Source organism: Mchenga conophoros, linkage group LG23 (assembly GCF_057382185.1).
Source record: "Mchenga conophoros isolate Kocher_MC1m ecotype Shallow Benthic linkage group LG23, M_conophoros_male_GT1.1, whole genome shotgun sequence".
In the NCBI taxonomy this organism is placed as follows: Eukaryota; Metazoa; Chordata; class Actinopteri; order Cichliformes; family Cichlidae; genus Mchenga; species Mchenga conophoros.
In genome coordinates, this window is record NC_140547.1 from 2262940 (window position 1) to 2279519 (window position 16580).

At 44.3% G+C, this 16580-nt stretch overlaps 2 protein-coding genes across 3 annotated transcripts in view; both read right to left on the bottom strand.

Annotated features, from left to right (window-relative positions):
• qsox1 (quiescin Q6 sulfhydryl oxidase 1) overlaps positions 1–10900 on the bottom strand; it is a 25067-nt gene extending 14167 nt beyond the window's left edge. Inside the window, exons 1-9 of one of the 2 annotated variants that reach the window (XM_085264861.1) lie at positions 10746–10900; positions 10593–10624; positions 8837–8937; positions 6968–7016; positions 6550–6652; positions 5244–5334; positions 4972–5117; positions 2610–2744; positions 2398–2527 (exon numbers count right to left, since the gene is read on the bottom strand). In XM_085264861.1, coding sequence (XP_085120987.1) covers positions 2398–2527; positions 2610–2744; positions 4972–5117; positions 5244–5334; positions 6550–6652; positions 6968–7016; positions 8837–8937; positions 10593–10624; positions 10746–10900 — 942 coding nt within the window. Of the gene's footprint in view, positions 1–2397; positions 2528–2609; positions 2745–4971; positions 5118–5243; positions 5335–6549; positions 6653–6967; positions 7017–8836; positions 8938–9759; positions 10365–10592; positions 10625–10745 lie in introns of those variants that run through there. The other variant, XM_085264860.1, reaches the window with a different exon arrangement.
• Positions 10887–14038, bottom strand: LOC146546335 (uncharacterized). The gene has a single exon (XM_085264865.1). It carries the CDS (start codon positions 13753–13755, stop codon positions 11650–11652), a length of 2106 nt encoding a protein of 701 aa, XP_085120991.1. The 5' UTR covers positions 13756–14038; the 3' UTR covers positions 10887–11649.
• Between the last annotated feature and the right edge of the window lie 2542 nt (positions 14039–16580).

Below are 16580 nucleotides of genomic sequence, written 5' to 3' on the forward strand. Positions count from 1 at the left end.
GAAGGCCCTCGGTAATCTACTGCAGACACGTGCCCGAGTGGAAACCAGAAAACAGCAGCCTCATCCTCACACACACACACACACACACACGCACACAAAATACATCAAAGCGAATTGACAAATTCTGAGGGAATGCTCATTAAATCTGTAATATGATTCATAATTATCTGGACAGCTAATTTTAAGAAAAGCCAAGGCAATCTTGGCAGCAGAGGCACTTTTACACATTATGTCCTGGGCCGTGGCGTGAGAAGGCAGACGTCTGTGTTCCTTTAAACTAAACCCCTCCTCTTAATTCTTTGTTTTATTCCTCAGCCCCTTTGTCCCCTCTGGGCTGAAGGGCTTCTTTCGAGAAAAGCAGGATAGAGGTGTAATCCTTAAAAACCTCGCTGTAATGCTCTCATGCTTCCCAAGATCCACTTTTTTAATCCTCATATACATGTAGAGGATTCATAAATCCGGCTCCAGCCTGACAAGATAGTAAATCTAGTAATATTACGACTGGGTGCAAAAACGCTGCCATCTACAACATGTGGCACAGAGATGTGATGATTGTATGATTATGGAGAAGAAAGAATTCATGGAAGTGTGATTCTTTGACAAAGCAGACTAATTAAAAAAACGAATCCAGGAAAGAAGACACTCAGGAGGCTCAGGACACAGTTATTTGTCTAATAAGAGTCAGTTTTATATATTTATTGGTTTTCTTGTCTTAGTTGATGAAAAACAATCATTAGAATCACTTAAAACTATAATTTTCAGACTTTTTAGACAATTAACTGGATACGCAGAAGAATGACAAATGAATATGCTGATTAAATTAATACTGAAAGCCTTACTTGTAGGCACACGTGAGCCTGTGCATGGAGCTTTCCACTCACTGTGTGGTTCAGCTCACATTAAAGAGTCATGATTAAGGAGCATGACAGCAGAGTGAAATAACACTGACATTAAAGGTCAGGCCATCGTGAGTCACTTTCACTCTAATCACATGACTCACACGTGGCGCTCAGGTGTTTTTGTGTTTCGTTTTAAACGTAGCGCTTTAATAATAAGGTGCAGAGAACAGTTTGAAAGTGAGCGATTTTAGACGAATCAAAAAGCGAGTCAAAGATTATCCAGCTGGCTGCACTGTAAACATGACCTGCAGGCATTTCCTGCGCTCGTGTCCAACCCGGTCTCACAAACCACGACTAACAGCGAGTCGAGTCTGGCTTAAAGCATTCTCACCATGCAGCGAGACCTCTCAGTCAAATGTCAATAAGGGCCGTCGAGTGGCGGTCGGCTGTAACAATGACGCCCTCCTCAGCAACACAAAGCCCCGCTGGGCTGCCGCTCCATTCTGGTAAGGGGTGGGGGCATGCTAAAAATACCACTGGGACCTGCTGCTATTCACTAAACAAACTGGAGCTAATAGGAGGCCACAGTGCTCTGCCACACACACACTGACGGAGATGGCTCTCTACGATGCCTCCCTAGAGAGCGAGATATAATCAGAGAGATTGGTGGCGGACTAGGGCAGTGAAACAGGCTGGTCTGTAGCCAACAGGAGCAGGATAGCAGGTCAGGCCTCATCATCACAACATGTTTGCCTGGCTGGCTCACTTCACACAGAAAGGATTTAGCAAATAGAGGTGTAAGAATGCAGCCAAAGGCAGGGCGGTAAAAAGAGTGGAGACACTGAAATATTTTGGAAAAACAACAACAACAAAAAGGAGGAAAGGGTAACAAATGACAATGAGAGACAAACATCACTCGCACGCACCCACAAGACTGGCATGGTCACAAATATTTACAGAAATGCTTGTGTGAAACCACAAGCAGGAAGACAGCATGAGCCTGTGGGCAGCAAGCACCCTGAGAGGCACCATCAATGCCCACCAGAGTCTTTGGACTTCTGCTCTAGTCGGTGCCATTCACTCCGGCTTTCTGACACGTTTGTGTGTTTATGAGTGCGCATACAAACAACAGCACGCACAACAGGATATAACTGTAACAAAGTGACGGAGACCAAAGTTAATAACGTATGCGAAGGAAAACAAAAGCCAAACGCTGGAACAGGAAAACTCAAATCTGCAGCTTTAACCCACATTCTGCTGTCTCAATCTCCACCTAGTGGTGACCTGCTGCAACTGCAGGACTTGAGCTACAACATTGCCTGGTGAAGCAAGTTCATGTTCAGCAGATTTGCTAAAATTGATTATTTTTAGTTTATCAATAGTTTATCAATATCTAGAAACAAACAGTTTTTAATGCTTTTCTGACCACAACAGTTTTCAGTAGTCAGTATACGTCAAGATAACAAATCCAGTCAGACAACGAGGAGCAAACTGCTTTAAAAAATACAAATCTGCTGTTTTTTGTACTTGCTGTGTCTGAAAGTTCTGCTAGGTGTACCTTGGCCAAGACAGAGATGTAAGCCTTGAGAGAAGTCAGTGCCCGCCCTTGGAAAACAGACTGAGCACCCAGCTCAACGCGCAGGGAGTAGTGCAGCGTTGACTCCAGGTCTGCCATATACACCCTGAACCTGAGTGCAAAAAGCAAACAATCACATCAAGGCGAAATATGAGTCAGTAAAGATGTTTGTGGATGTTGTGTCTCATTCATACTTGTCGAACGGTCTCCAGGGATCCTCTGTGTTGTTTTTAAGGAGTTCGGTGGAGACTGGTGGAGGCTTCCCTGACCGCACCACCCCCGGTAGCCTCTGGAGGGCATAAGAGTAGAAGGCACGAGCCTCAATGTCACTGTGGGAGAAAGGGAGAAGTGAGGCCATCACTTACACAGGTTAATACAGGATGTTTTCAGTGTGAAAGTGCATCTGTGCAGAGACGTGCACACTGAGAAATGCAACAATCACACCTGAGTAACATTAACGTGTCCATATCTGCAGCGAACCTCAAAAAGCAGTTTTCTGTTTCGTTTTTTATTTCAGTTTCAATCTTTTGTCTCAGCAGTCCAACGCCATAAAACCCTTTTTACGACCTGTATTTTTCACGGCCGTATATTTTACACACTTACGGGAATGCATTTTAAATACTAGGCAGATTGTGCCAGGGTAAGTAGGAGAGAGAGGTATGGCTGATCATTTAGGCATGTGATAACCCTGCAACCACAACCACTAAAGCGCTCACCACCCTCCATCCCTCACATCCTCCCCTCATTTTCCTTCTCTCCTTGTCACGGACGGAGAGAGAGGGAGGGGGAACGAGAGAGGGAGAAAGAGCGAGCGAGAGCATCGTAAAACTTGAACAGGATGGTAATAAGGAGGATGGATACTCGGGGCCAACGCTTACTCACACCAGCCTGGGACTCAATTACACCTGCGTGTGTGTGGGAGTGTACAGATGTGGAGGGGAAGCCATTCATCCAGCGATCCCCAGGGCCAGCAGGCAGGCAGGCAGGCATCAGGGTGAACTGAGGGGGAATGCATTCACCTGGGACCAGCACACATTACATGCATGAAGGATGTGAGACGCCACCCGCACGCTCGCGCGCAGACACGCAAACACAGGCGCACACCACTGTGCTCTCCCAGGATCAATCAGACATTCAGCGATGATGGGAGGCCATCTGTCGCCGTCTGTGGCTGGGGCTTGTTTGGCAGGTGAAGCCAGAAAAGCAATGGCATTGTTTTCATGCAAGAAATTAAAAAACCTCCCTTCTGTACAGTGATGGAGATGAGGGGGGCTGGAAAGGGGAGAGATGGAGGGTGAATAAATAAAACAGCAATAAATCATTTCCTCTTTGCATTTGTCAACTAAAAAGAGTCCTCTTTGCATGCCAAGTTATTGAAACAGCCAAACAAAGAGGCATAAACAGCAGATGAATTTGCAGGGTGAGGAATGATCAGCGCCGCTTTATGATGGTGAATAATGGAGTGATTTTGATGCTCTGATCCCATTAAGAGGCCAGATGTTTAAAAATATTCTCATGAATAGCGTTCAGATAATGAGAACACTACCAAGCTTTTCGGAAGAGAGCGGTGCAGCCGCGTGTTGAACAATGACAACCAAAGGGGAATAAACTTGGTGTTTGTGCAACTCTGACCCAGTTTGAAAGGAAAGAAAACAGGTAGGAGATCCATGCAGGGCACGGACCTTCTAGTTCCACAATATTCACGAGGTGGCAGATGTTTCCACAGCCAGCGTGAGCAATGCATGTGCTTCTCTCAGGCTCACTGCCTCAGCTCAGCCATTCAAAAAGAACGGCCTCATTATAATAATGCAGAAATCAGATTTTTACGTTTTGTGCGCCTGTTTCACGTTTCATTGCTTTGGGCAAGGAGCAACTGTGTTGGACTGAGAAACAGACATTTCTACTGGAGCCTTAGACTTTCTTACGTTCTGTTAGTGCTTAGCCAAGGTTACTGTCACATTTTAGCTGGCTGCCTCCACTTATGTGTTTACATAGTGTGGTCGGTTTTATAGTGGTGCTAAACTGGTGGAAACTCCGCCCGCGAGCCTGCACTGGTGCTCACTGCACTGGTGCTCACTGCTACCCTCTTTTCTCACCTGTATTCTCCTCTAGTAACTGCACAGCAAGGCCAAAGCGCATGAAGGACACGTCGTACAAAGACCTGTAACTGCCCTTTTATGTTTGTGCTGTACAGTCCAAAGTTCTGCCCACCCACAGAGATGTTTTCACTTTCTGGCCGATTCTCACGATGTCCAAGAGTTTATACGGAAACAACAAGGTCACCAAATAATGAACAATAACAAATATCAGTCAGAAAAATCAAGGAAATCCGTGAATAACAAGGTTGATTAGACAAACTGAGTAAAAACATTAGATAAGGAGTGTGTGGGTTGTTTCAAATATTTTGATTTTTTTCCATAAGATCATCAGTATTATTATAGAGCGTGCTGAACGCCCTTACATTTTCCTTATACTAGAAAAATGTGTTTATAAACTTTATTTTGTCACTTTTTCAAAAGCAGTTTGACATGCAGTAGATACTGTAAAGACTCTCACACTCTGAGTCTGGTGAAGTTGCCTCCAGGATAATAAAGGTAACAGGATGGAAACTCTGTGACGCCCAGTTTGGTCACCAGGCTTTCCTCAGTGTTCAGGACCCTGCGCACCGCAATGCTGTCAAACTGTAACAGGTCCAGGGTCACCTAACGTACAAAACACACACACACTTTACCTCGCCATGTTTCATAACACGGACCTATTTAATGTTAATACGCCGCCGTTTGACAACAAACACTGCGAGCGTTTCAGTCACATCTCCGACGTGTTACCTCTCGGCCAACGTACGACGTGGCATCTTCAAAGATGAGAGCCAGGTGTTTGACATCGTTCGTCTCAAAGAAGACGTCGACCTCCATTTGGCTGGGGGGAGGGGGGGGGGGGGAGGGAGAGGGAGAGACCCACATCTGACTTTTTAAAAATCAGCAAAGATAAATAAAAGTGAATCATTATGTGTCTAAAGGTCATAATAACAGTATTTAGGGTGCAGAATGGTTTGCGTGTGTTTAATGTGTTACATGCTTTTCAAGAATGTAAAAATAAACTAAATGAAAAACACAAACAAAAACACCACCTTTCTGTCATTTCTCTGCCTCCACCTAAAATACTAAAACTTTACAACAAAATCGTCTCCACCTGTGAAAAAATAAATTAAAAAAAAATCTTTTTTTGCTTAAAAAACCCCAAACAAAAAAACCAACTGCATTTCTGAATTTCTGCTCTAACATGACGCTTTCACTTTAAACCCAAAGAGAAAGACTTCCTGGGCCTTCCCCTGCTGAACTATGTGTGCTTTAGTTCACATGTCTGTATACTGTATGCGTGTGTGCCATGCGTAGGCACCAGGGCGGCCATGTAGTAATAATGAGCTAATGGGGAGTCTTCTGAGTCAAACTGAATTTGTCATAAACTTTAGAAATCAACTTTTTTAACCCCTTATTTAAATTTAAAGTGAACAGTTCTTTTTTTTTTTGCTTATAGGAACAATTCTGCAAACAAAACTACAAAATCCACAGAAAGTTGAAGATATGAATTAAGTTCAACAACAAAAAAAATAAATAAATAAAATACACTGGGAACATGACAGATACTGGAAAGGCTCAATTTTAGGTGCATACACAATCGAGTAAGAGGACAGAAACGAATTCAAAACAAGTTATTTTATGAAGGCAGGGTAACAGGAACTGCAAAAGAAGAGCGAAAAATATTGAAATAGAACCCGTTTTGTGGAAACATGGTTTGTATGCTTGTAAAAGTATGGGACGTGTGGAAATACATTTTGTGGATGTTATTGTTGTAAAATTAAAGTTAAAAGAATCTTTTATAAGTTGCTATATGCGCATTAATTCCTTCAGCTGGTCGTTTAAGCCCCTTGGTAGGTGGTTGCTAGGCAACACAGAGACATCATAATATCATATTAGATGAGAACCCTCGAACCCCTAACTGTGTAGGAGTTACTGCAGATACATCAGCTGGCTTCAGTCGTGAGTGATGATTGAACAGACGATAAGACTGCAACTGTAAAACTGCTGATAAAAATAAGTTTATAGAAACTAGTGTTTCTGCTCGTGTGTTTACCTGGTGGGCTCCAGTGGGGGGCAGGCAGGGGGCCAGGGTTCACCGTGGGTTTCCAGTTTGTCTAAGATCTTGTGACGGAGGTCTTGAACATTACGGCTAAACTCTAAAAATAAATAAATCAAAAATGCAAAGATTTTATTACAGATGATCTTAAACTGACACAAATCCGTATTTACCAAAACATCAATACAAACGAGTCCAAAACAGGTAACTGTACTCTTAGGTTGGTGAAATAAATGATGCACAGTGGATATAGAACACGTTTGAGCTAAACCAAGACAAAATAATTAGAAACAAAGGAGGAAGTTTGAGGGTTAAGCATATTGAAATAACACCATGACTACACAAGACAACTTATGGTGGTGTTTCCAAGAAAACAAGCTGAAGGCTCGGTGAGTGTCCTCTCTGTGTGTAATACCTCTAAAAGGCAGTCCTTCATAATCAGGCTTGGAGTAGGCATGGAAGAACTGAGAAGAGAAAACAAAGAGGGAGGTCTCAGTTAAGAAAAGACGAGAGAGAGAAGTGAGATGTGATCAGACGGGCCTCACAGCTACGAGTGAAGCAAAGTCATGTTCTGTAATATCTGATGGGGGGGGGCAGCCCTCCTCTTGACCTCTTCCTGGTTAAAATGAGTAGCAGATGTTAAAGCTCCAGTGCAAGTTCAAAACAGAAGGAGCTCTTTGTTTTATTGGCTTTTGATGCGTGAGCTTGAACACACTCTGCTGACTAATCAAGTATGAGTGCAGATGTTTGAATTTCTGCGATGTGGCTGTTGATCATGCAAATGTTGCATGTGGCAGACTGACGAGATACTGCAGCTAATACAAGAATAACGTTTTCAAAATGACTCCTTGATGTTGAGACTACTAAAGGACAAACTACACAAAGTATTGTTTGTTTTTATATACACACTGTTTTCATACTGCCTTAAACAAATATGCATAATTACAACAGTATTAAAATCTAGAACAGGACCCGTGAATATAACAGCGTTTGATTCAAAGAGTAAAAAAATGGGACCGTTACTCATGCAAAGGTTTAACCATCATCTGCAGAATATGATCAAATCTTTGCATCACTGCTGGAAGAGCTGAGAAGGAAAAGCATGGACCTTCATGGGATCCATCTCCATGTGCCACCCCTGCACGGGGGAATGTGCTGGACTCATTTCTAAACAGGATTCATTAATGCAAACACGGCGAGCAGATCCCAACAAGCTGAATGTAGGACAACGAGTATGTTTGTATAACACAATTTGCAGTTTCTGTGATAGTTTTCTAACAGTCATGTGCTACTTTTTTTTTTTTTTTTTTTACCCTGTGTCTGATAATCATCTGCTTTTGTACGCTCGTACACTGACACGTCATTATTTCCCCAGTGCAAAACTGAAAATAGAATAGAGAGGGGGAAAGACAAAAACACTGAGTAACAGTTGTAGGTTGTGTCAGCCTTTATTTTAACAGCATGTCTTTTTCCTCTGTGAAAGTTTCCAGCCTCTTCTAGTGAAATATGCACACCTGTGACTTCAGCGAGAGCAGTGAAACAGTGACAGTCTGATGATGGTCTCTCGTGCTTTCGTTGTAGCTACTGAATAAAAGCCAGACTTGGTAAAGAGTCTATTTGACAGTGTTTACTTTTGAAAACTAGAACAAAATCTAAATGTGGGACATGGCCTCAGTATGTGGGACAGGGGGTCGGAACGAGGGGTAGAAATGCTGTGTGCTCAAATCTAAGGGGGGGCTTTGGTCACCCTACATGCAAACTGTTACATAAAAGCCATATCAATGCCCAACCATGTGAAACTGAGGAGTTAACAACAAACTGCCTTTTCAATTTCTTTCCAACTTTCTTATTTCTTATGTCTGAATAATTGTGATTTAATTTATTCGGAGAACTAAGTTGTTTACTTTCTTTATGTTCTCCTTTGTGGATCACTGTAAGGATCTTAACTCCAACTCATTGTCAGCGTGCTGTGGTGCAGCACCTGGAGACCAACTACAGCTCTAAGCTTAGTCAAGGGAACTATGGGAGTCAGGTTCTCCTGAGAAAACCTGCAGGAGCAAAGAGGGGTAAAAACAAGCGAACCACACAGAAACATCCTGCCACTCAGGGGGTCCGAACATGAGACTTTCCTGCTGTGACAAGACAGTGAGCCACTGTTTTTGGATGCCTAATTCAGCCTCTTTTTCATATAATCAGCAGCTTTAGTGGAAAGAGTGAATTTCCACACAACACTCATCATAAAGGAAGAAACAGCCATGCAGACAGTTCATATATAGCATACGACCTTTATTGTGGGGTACCCTCGGACTTTGTAGGTTTTGCAGACCTCCCTGTTCTCCTGATCAGCGCAGTCTACAGCTGCCAGATCCACAGCCGGCTTCCACTCTGAACAGACATCAAACAGAGGGAGACAGACCCACAGTAAATATTTATTTACAGTCTACTTTGCTGTGTACAGTCCATCAGCACTGGATGGGGCCCCGAATTAGTCTCGATCCATGAATCAATATAGAAGGTACGGCTTTTAGGATAAAAACTTCTAGCTATAAGCAAACTGTCAGCTGCTACAGGTGAGCAGCATTTTCCTTTGATATTCATTTTAGAAACTTTGCTTCACGAGCAGGATCGTGGGAGTCCACACACCCGACAGAGGTCCAAGGCTCATCCGGTGCTGCTCCCAGTGTAAAATCATTACATTGCGAGCATTCCTAATCCCTCCAAGGCAGGCCGTTTGATAGCATGCCAAGCCATGGATGCCACTGTGGACTGCGAGTGAAAGCACTGGACTGAAATACCCTGTGACTGTGTTGGGCCCCAGCCATCATCAGAAACTTCGTCCTTAACCATCATCCTAATTATATTTGCTCGGATGCTTCTGTGAGATTTTCGTTGGCAGCGGCTGCAGGAGCAGCTCTGAGTTGGAGAGGACGTGAGAGCAGCGAGCAAAATAAAAACACTTCCATTAGATCTCATGCTCTAATTAACAGATGGAAAGTGCAGCTTGGTGTTCTCATCATTTCCGCGCAGAGATGAAGCTCGGGAAATATTTAAAAAGACTAAATTATAGATTTTTTTTATCCTTAAAATGTTTAGCAGAAGTTTCTTTTTAAGGCAGCGAACAAGACCAGCTGTGCAAAGCTGGAAGTGAACACAACGAGAGTCAGAATGACTGAAAGCTTTCAAATGTTGCTGCTGCTCTGTACACACCTTTAATGTCTCTGGCCAGGGCTTTGTACGTCGGAGAAAAGGCGACACAGTGTCCGCACCACGAAGCGTAAAACTCCACGATCATAGCAGCTGTGGAGTTGATCAAAATAGACTCCACATTTTCCTGAGTTAACAACACGATCTGGTCCGAAGCCGTGTACAGTCCGGCCTCCGCGGACGGAAAAAGGAGGCACAAGCACAACCAAACCGCAGATGTTGCCATCTTTCTGGGATGTGTTTGTATTTCTTCACACCGAGACGTGGCACGGCCGGAGCGCCGCGCCATCTTCCCCCTCCGAGCTGCTGCTGCTGCTGCTGCTGGAGCTCCGAGTCGTCTCTCTGAGCGCACACACTCACTCCGCTGTCACAAAACTTGTCACAACTTTTTCTGCCTCTGCTTTTTTATGCCCACCGGGCTTCGTGGGTCCTCCCCCTGCCGTGCAAACCAAAAGTGCCATACAAACAGCGCAACTCCGCACGATCGCCCATTTGTCGTCACTTTAAACGCACGCTAGAATAAGATGAAACTATTAATTCATGACGATTTAAAGTCACGTGCAGGACACGACTCTACACAGGAAATGTCATTTAATGGCTGTACAGACTTTAACTGCGAAGTGATACGCGTCCGAGCACACGTTTAGTTTTACGTGTTTAGTTTGTGGTTTTCTGCAGAAGATACAATTTTGTGACGAGACAGAGTTTTGCATTTTGAGGGCAGGTGAAGGATATAAAAAAAACAACAGCAGCAATAGAATAATATTAAACACAAAGTGAACCGTCTTCCTTCATGAAATAGGTTCTTTTAGATGTTAAGGAGGAATTGACTTAACCAGGCTGGCGGAGAATGAAGACAACCGGACACCTGCAGCAGATGGGGAATCAGTGAACTTCTATTGAGGCAGAGACAATTTCTCAACAACAGCTCACATCAAGAGATTCCTGATATTTGCTGTGAGGATGGGTATATATTCTCTAAAACTTACAGGAGGGGGTTGTGAGGAAAGTGCTGCATTAGCAGAAAAACAACTCCATAAAAGGAAAGCGGCCTTGGGTGTTCTTCGCTTGCAGATATCTTTTCGCCTGCAGGATGAGGCGATCGCTTCTTATCGCTCTCAAGGCCAAAGTCGTGAGCACACATTTTATTACACAGTTGCACAGTAACTTTAAAGCTGAACAATATTTAAAGCTGAATAATGTGTGATCAGATTATATTTTCTTCAAATCCCCCTTTTGACCCATCTTAAATGGGTCAACACACAAAAATAAGTAACATTCAAAGGAACACAGAGACGTGTCGAAGCCTGGCTCGAAAAACTCCTCGGGTCTTATCATTTGTCTTTATCTGTCATTGCAGATGAGGAGAAAAGAGTCCAGGCACCACCCTGCCCAGGGGTCGGCTGCAAGCAGTCTCGGTTCCCGATGAAAGCAGTAACAGCTGTCCTGCACACACGGATACAACGAGTTAGTGCAACCAGGGTAGTGACACAAAATTAACAGTTCCTGTAACTCAACAACCAAAAAGCATAAGTAATGATAAAAATGTGGAGAGTACAGAGTATACTATAATAATGAGAGATATAAACGTGAAAATGTGAAAGAATAAATCAACCGTAAAATAAACTCAGAACGGTAACTGCTAAGGACATTCAAAAGTGAATATGGTAAAACGTGAGGAAGGGGTGTGGAATAAAACAATTCATATCCAGTGGTGGGAGTACACATTCGCTCAGGCTTCAGTCCGGAGACCCTGAGAACATCGCTTAACCCTCACAACCCGACCAGACACAATTCAACCAGATATATCCTTCAAGAGGAAGTGGGTGAGGGAAACAGTTAATAACAAGCCTAATACAAAACACCACAGAGAAACAATCATTCTAGAAGAATTTAAACAAGAGAAAGACGATAATGTTCGTCACCCTCACGATCAGAGTTTTCATCATCCGTTGGCGAGGAGGTGGGAAGTTGACTAGCCAATAAAGGCATCTGCCGGGCGAGATCCTTATCCTCAGGAGTGAGAGCTGTAACAATCAATCTCTGGAAGAGGGATCGAATGCATGGAATACAACAGCAACCGCAGGTGACTAGGATAGCAACAAAAACTGAGATGGAAACTAGGATGGAAGCTACAAGGGCCTTATATTTGCCAAACATGTTAAGCCAAGAGTCCCACATGGCAGTATCAACGCCCGAGTGTTCCTTCATTTTAACAGTAAGAGCTGTGAGACCAGTGATAGCTTTAGTGAGGGAACCATCAGGAGCTGTGTTATTGGGGATATAGGTACAGCACTCCTGACCAAAAAGGCTGCAGACTCCGCCTTTTTCTGCGAGGAGAAAATCCGTTGCGACCCTGTTTTGGAAAGCCATTAGGGAAGTGGCAGATAACTGTGCATGCACAGCTTCAAAACCATCTCGAGTGTAATTAGCCAACAGTTGCACATTAAAGTGAATGTAGTTAATTCTGTCTACATTCGCATTTATTTCAACCATCCAAAGTATCGAGGCCCATCCTGCTTTAACCTGGTCTCGCAGTTTATATTCATCGGGGACCCCACGGGGTATACCTACGGCATCAATATAGGTTGGATTATGAGCTGAACCTGGGATTAGAGAACGTTTAGAGCGGCGTTCAGAGGAAGATGGGAGGCCAACTTCGTGTACTTTTATAGAGAGATCTACTGGAGTGACTAAAACAGGTAAAATAAGAGTTATGAGAGCGCAAAGACCTGACGCATCCCGAGGGAAACCATCATATAACTTGTTATTGCCACACCACCACCACAAATCAGCCCTAGCCGTAGGTCGGAAGTTTGGTTTCATAACCGTCATCTCAGTACACCAAGAAGAGTTCAAGCTACCTAGTTTTACTGCATTGCCAGTCAGGTTAATACAAGTGAAATTGTTCACAGCTACATCTGAAGAAAAGAAAGGTGGTTTATTAGAGACCGAGCGTTGAGTTTTAGGAAAGTGGTTTTCCAGATATGAGCAATGACCTCGTTTTGTGTTGTTCATAAGATGCAGGAGGCATGCACTATTGACTGGAGCCGGTACAACTCGTAAAGTGGGGCGGGCTCCCATACATACTATGCAGTCGGAAGCCGTCGTGTCAGCAGCTTGTTCAGCTAGTAGTAACCAGTTGTTTGTTGCTCCAGAAATACCGGTTAGAATTTGGAAGAGGTCATCTTTAGACATTTTATTTGTGTCTACAATGCGTATTCGGCCGTTTCTCCCCCCGTTTGTATATGTCACCGCAGGGCCATTAAAGGTGGGATTATCATCTTTAACTACAGAGCTTGGAACTGCACCAACGCTAGGGCATATTTCCATTTGCCAATACAGGGCGGTGCGATCAGTCCAAGGGGCAAGTATAAATTGTTGACAGGAGGTCAAGGCCAGATCCTTTAGGGTAAAAATTAAGCCTGAAAGATCCGGTTTTTTTGCTATTCTGAGCATATTTTGGTTTCTCCAGTGCAAAGCCTGACCCCTAGAGTACTTTGACCAATCCAGGTCCGTTTCTGACACTAAACTGGACCACTTCCACTGATGCCAACCTCCCAGGGTTATATACCACACTGAGGAGGAGAGATGTACTGCCAGGTTAAAAAGATCCCCCCCTTGGTCTTTGGTGACGGGAGTGACTGGGAAGCTAGCGAAATCTATTTCAACTACCCAACTTTTATTGTTGGGGACACAAAGAGTAATCATTCTAGTCGTGCTTGGGGTACAGGAGGTAACCGTGTCTCGTTTCTTTCTAACTGGATCGGGCGTGGGCAAAACTGGAGAGGAAGTGGTGGGCAAGACCCTAGGGGCTACATTTGTCAGATTGGGACTGTCAGAAAGGGGCGAAGCTTTTGAACTTGAAAGTGTCAGAAGTGTCGGGGGCCCTTCACAGATCAAGATTATGCCAATGGGAATGAGACCCAGGGCCAGGAAGCAAACAAAGACGCAACATCTTTGCCTGCCTGTCATTTCAGGGGGAAAGGGCCAAGACATGTTTACTTAGCTTGGATGTCGTCTAATAGAGGATGATGAGGCAGAGAAAGGTGGTCCAGTTCCCCCCCACCTCGCCAAGGGCGTGTTCTAGGAGTTAAAGAGCAACAAAAAGTATCAGTGACACAACTTTAAATGAGCTTTCAGCGGTTAAAACTATTGCAATGTAAAATGTAAATCTTAAAAACTCAAGCCAATATAAAAGCAAAGTCATAAAGGATGTTAAAAATAAAAATGTTTAGTTCAGTATGAAGAACACCCCCTTTTGTAACCAGCCGGCTTGTAGGTTCAGCTTTGGCTCCCTCAAGTGGTTGGTGATGTTGTTGCAGCTCCTTCTGACAGGTCCTTCTGCACCTCTCTCAAGGTTCTTCCTGGTTCGGTGGCAGCAGCGCACTGTGTGTAATGAAACCAGGTGTCACCTTTACCTTCGAGCCTGACAGCGTGGGAGGTCCGCTCTGTTATGCGGTAAGGGCCTGTCCAGCGAGGCTCAGCCCACTTTCTCTTTGTGACTTTCAGGAGGACGTAGTCCATTCCAGGTGTAGCCGCCTCTTTCAGCTCTTGCTGGTTTCTTTCAGCGACCTGTGAGGAATACTGGGCAACAAAACTGCGGAGCATGTTATAATATGTCCTCGGATCGAGGTCTAAATCAGCTTCATCCGACATTAAAAGGCGAGAGGAGGGGCCAGGAAAAGGCCTGCCATGCTCCAACTCAAATGGAGTGTAACCAGAGGTTTGATTTACTGAGCATCTTATGGACATTAATGCAAGAGGCAATGCTTTAACCCAATCTAATTTGGTCTGTGCACAGATTTTAGCCAATTTAGTTTTTAGAGTTTGATTCATCCTTTCCACTTTCCCCTGGGACTGGGGGTGGTAAACTGAGCCAAACTTATGTTTCAAACCTAATGCGGCTTCAACCCTCTGCAGATCGTGGTTCCTGAAATGTGAACCATTGTCCGACCTTATGACCTCGGGAAACCCATGCTGTGGTATATAATGATTAATCAGACACTTCACCACAGTTCTACTGTTTTCACTTGCTGTCGGCCAGGCTTCTGGCCAACCTGAAAATGCATCCACAGCCACCAGCAGGTACCTGTAACTACCTACTCTGTCCACCATGTCTGTGTAATCAATGATTATTTCTTTCCCTGGGCAAAGTGGGATGGGGAAGTACCCTGCTATTGGCTTGAAGGCGGGCTTGATTCCAAATTGGTTGCACTCCTTACAGGTTTTAACCATGTATTTTGTCATGTCTTTTAGATAAGGGTGCCACCAGACGGCTAAATTTCTCATCATTTGTGCAGGTCCCACATGCCCCACTCCATGTGCCTCTTCCATTGCTGTCTGTCTGACCCCTGGCGGTAGAATGGGCCTTCCATCTGGGCCACGCCAGAGATCTGTGTTTGTGGCCCCTCTTGTTACCCATAGTGATTTTTCCTGGGGGCTGGCTTTGTCCTGTAACTCTCTGATTGTGGCTAGGCCTAGTTGTATGGGTGGTCTTTCTGGAGGGGGTGTGGCTTCTGGGTCCATTACCATAATCAGGGAGGGTAAGTAACCAGCTGTCTGCTTAGCTACTAAGTCGGCCTGTTTATTACCTAATGCCACTAAATCCAATCCGGCACTGTGACCTTTGCATTTTACCACTGCCACCTTAACAGGTAACAACAGTGCTTCCGCTAATTCCCTCATTTCCATCTCATGTTTAATAGGCTTTCCGCTGGCTGTCAAAAAACCAGCTCTTAGCCACTGCTTGAGCTCCACATGCACTGCTCCCACAGCATAAGCTGAATCACTGTATATATTCACTTTCTGTCCCTTTCCCATCCTTAAGGCTTCAATCACCGCTCTCAGTTCAGCTCTCTGTGCAGACTGTTGTCCTGTCAACTGCTCTGCCCTCACTGTTTTCCATCTCATGTCTGTCTGTTCCACTATTGCCCATGCAGCCTTCAACATTCCACTTTCAGTTCTGAAACAACATCCATCTGTGAACCAATCTTTTTCTGCATCCATTAGAGGTTCTGCCTGCAAATCTGGCCTGATTTTCTCCTGTACCTGCACAACCTCTTCACACATATGTGGTTCTCCTGATCCCATGTGATCAGCCATGTTTATGCCTTCATGTGAGTAGGTGATGTGTGGTGCTTCCAAAATGGTACTGAGGCGTCTCTGCCTGAGTGAAGTGAGTGTGAAGGCCTGTGAGGAGACGTAGGCCACCACACTGTGTGATGTCAAAATTTTTAGTGGGTGGTTCATCACTATGTGTGCTGTTTTCTGAATGATTTTTGCAAGTCCAGAAACGTGTTGTGTGCACGGTGGGTGGCGTTTTTCAGTGTTGTCAAGCATTACGCTTACATATGTCAACACTTTTCTCTCTCCCCCTTTTTTCTGGAACAGGATACCATTGATATGGGTTCCAGTTCCAGAAACATCAAGATGAAAAGGCAAAGCATAATCCGGCACAGCAAGGTCAGAGGCGACAGAAAGCTGTTGTTTTAACTTTATAAACGCCTGTTCTGTTTCTGTAGTCCATGAGAGGGGAGCAGAGAGGTTTCTCATGCCTTGTTCATTTACCAAAGCGCGCAAAGGGGAAGTAAGGCCAACATAGTCTGGGACATAGGTCCTGCTGTAACCAGTCAGGCCCAAAAATGACAACATGTCTTTTACAGTTAGAGGTTTTGGATGGTGCAAAATGGAGTTCCTGTGTTCTGGGGACAAGGAAATACCGGACTGTGAGACCATGCGGCCTAGAAAAGAAACCTGTTTTCTTGCAATCTGTAGTTTGGTTTTGCTCACTTTAAAACCTGTGTTGGCCAGGTGTTGAAGTA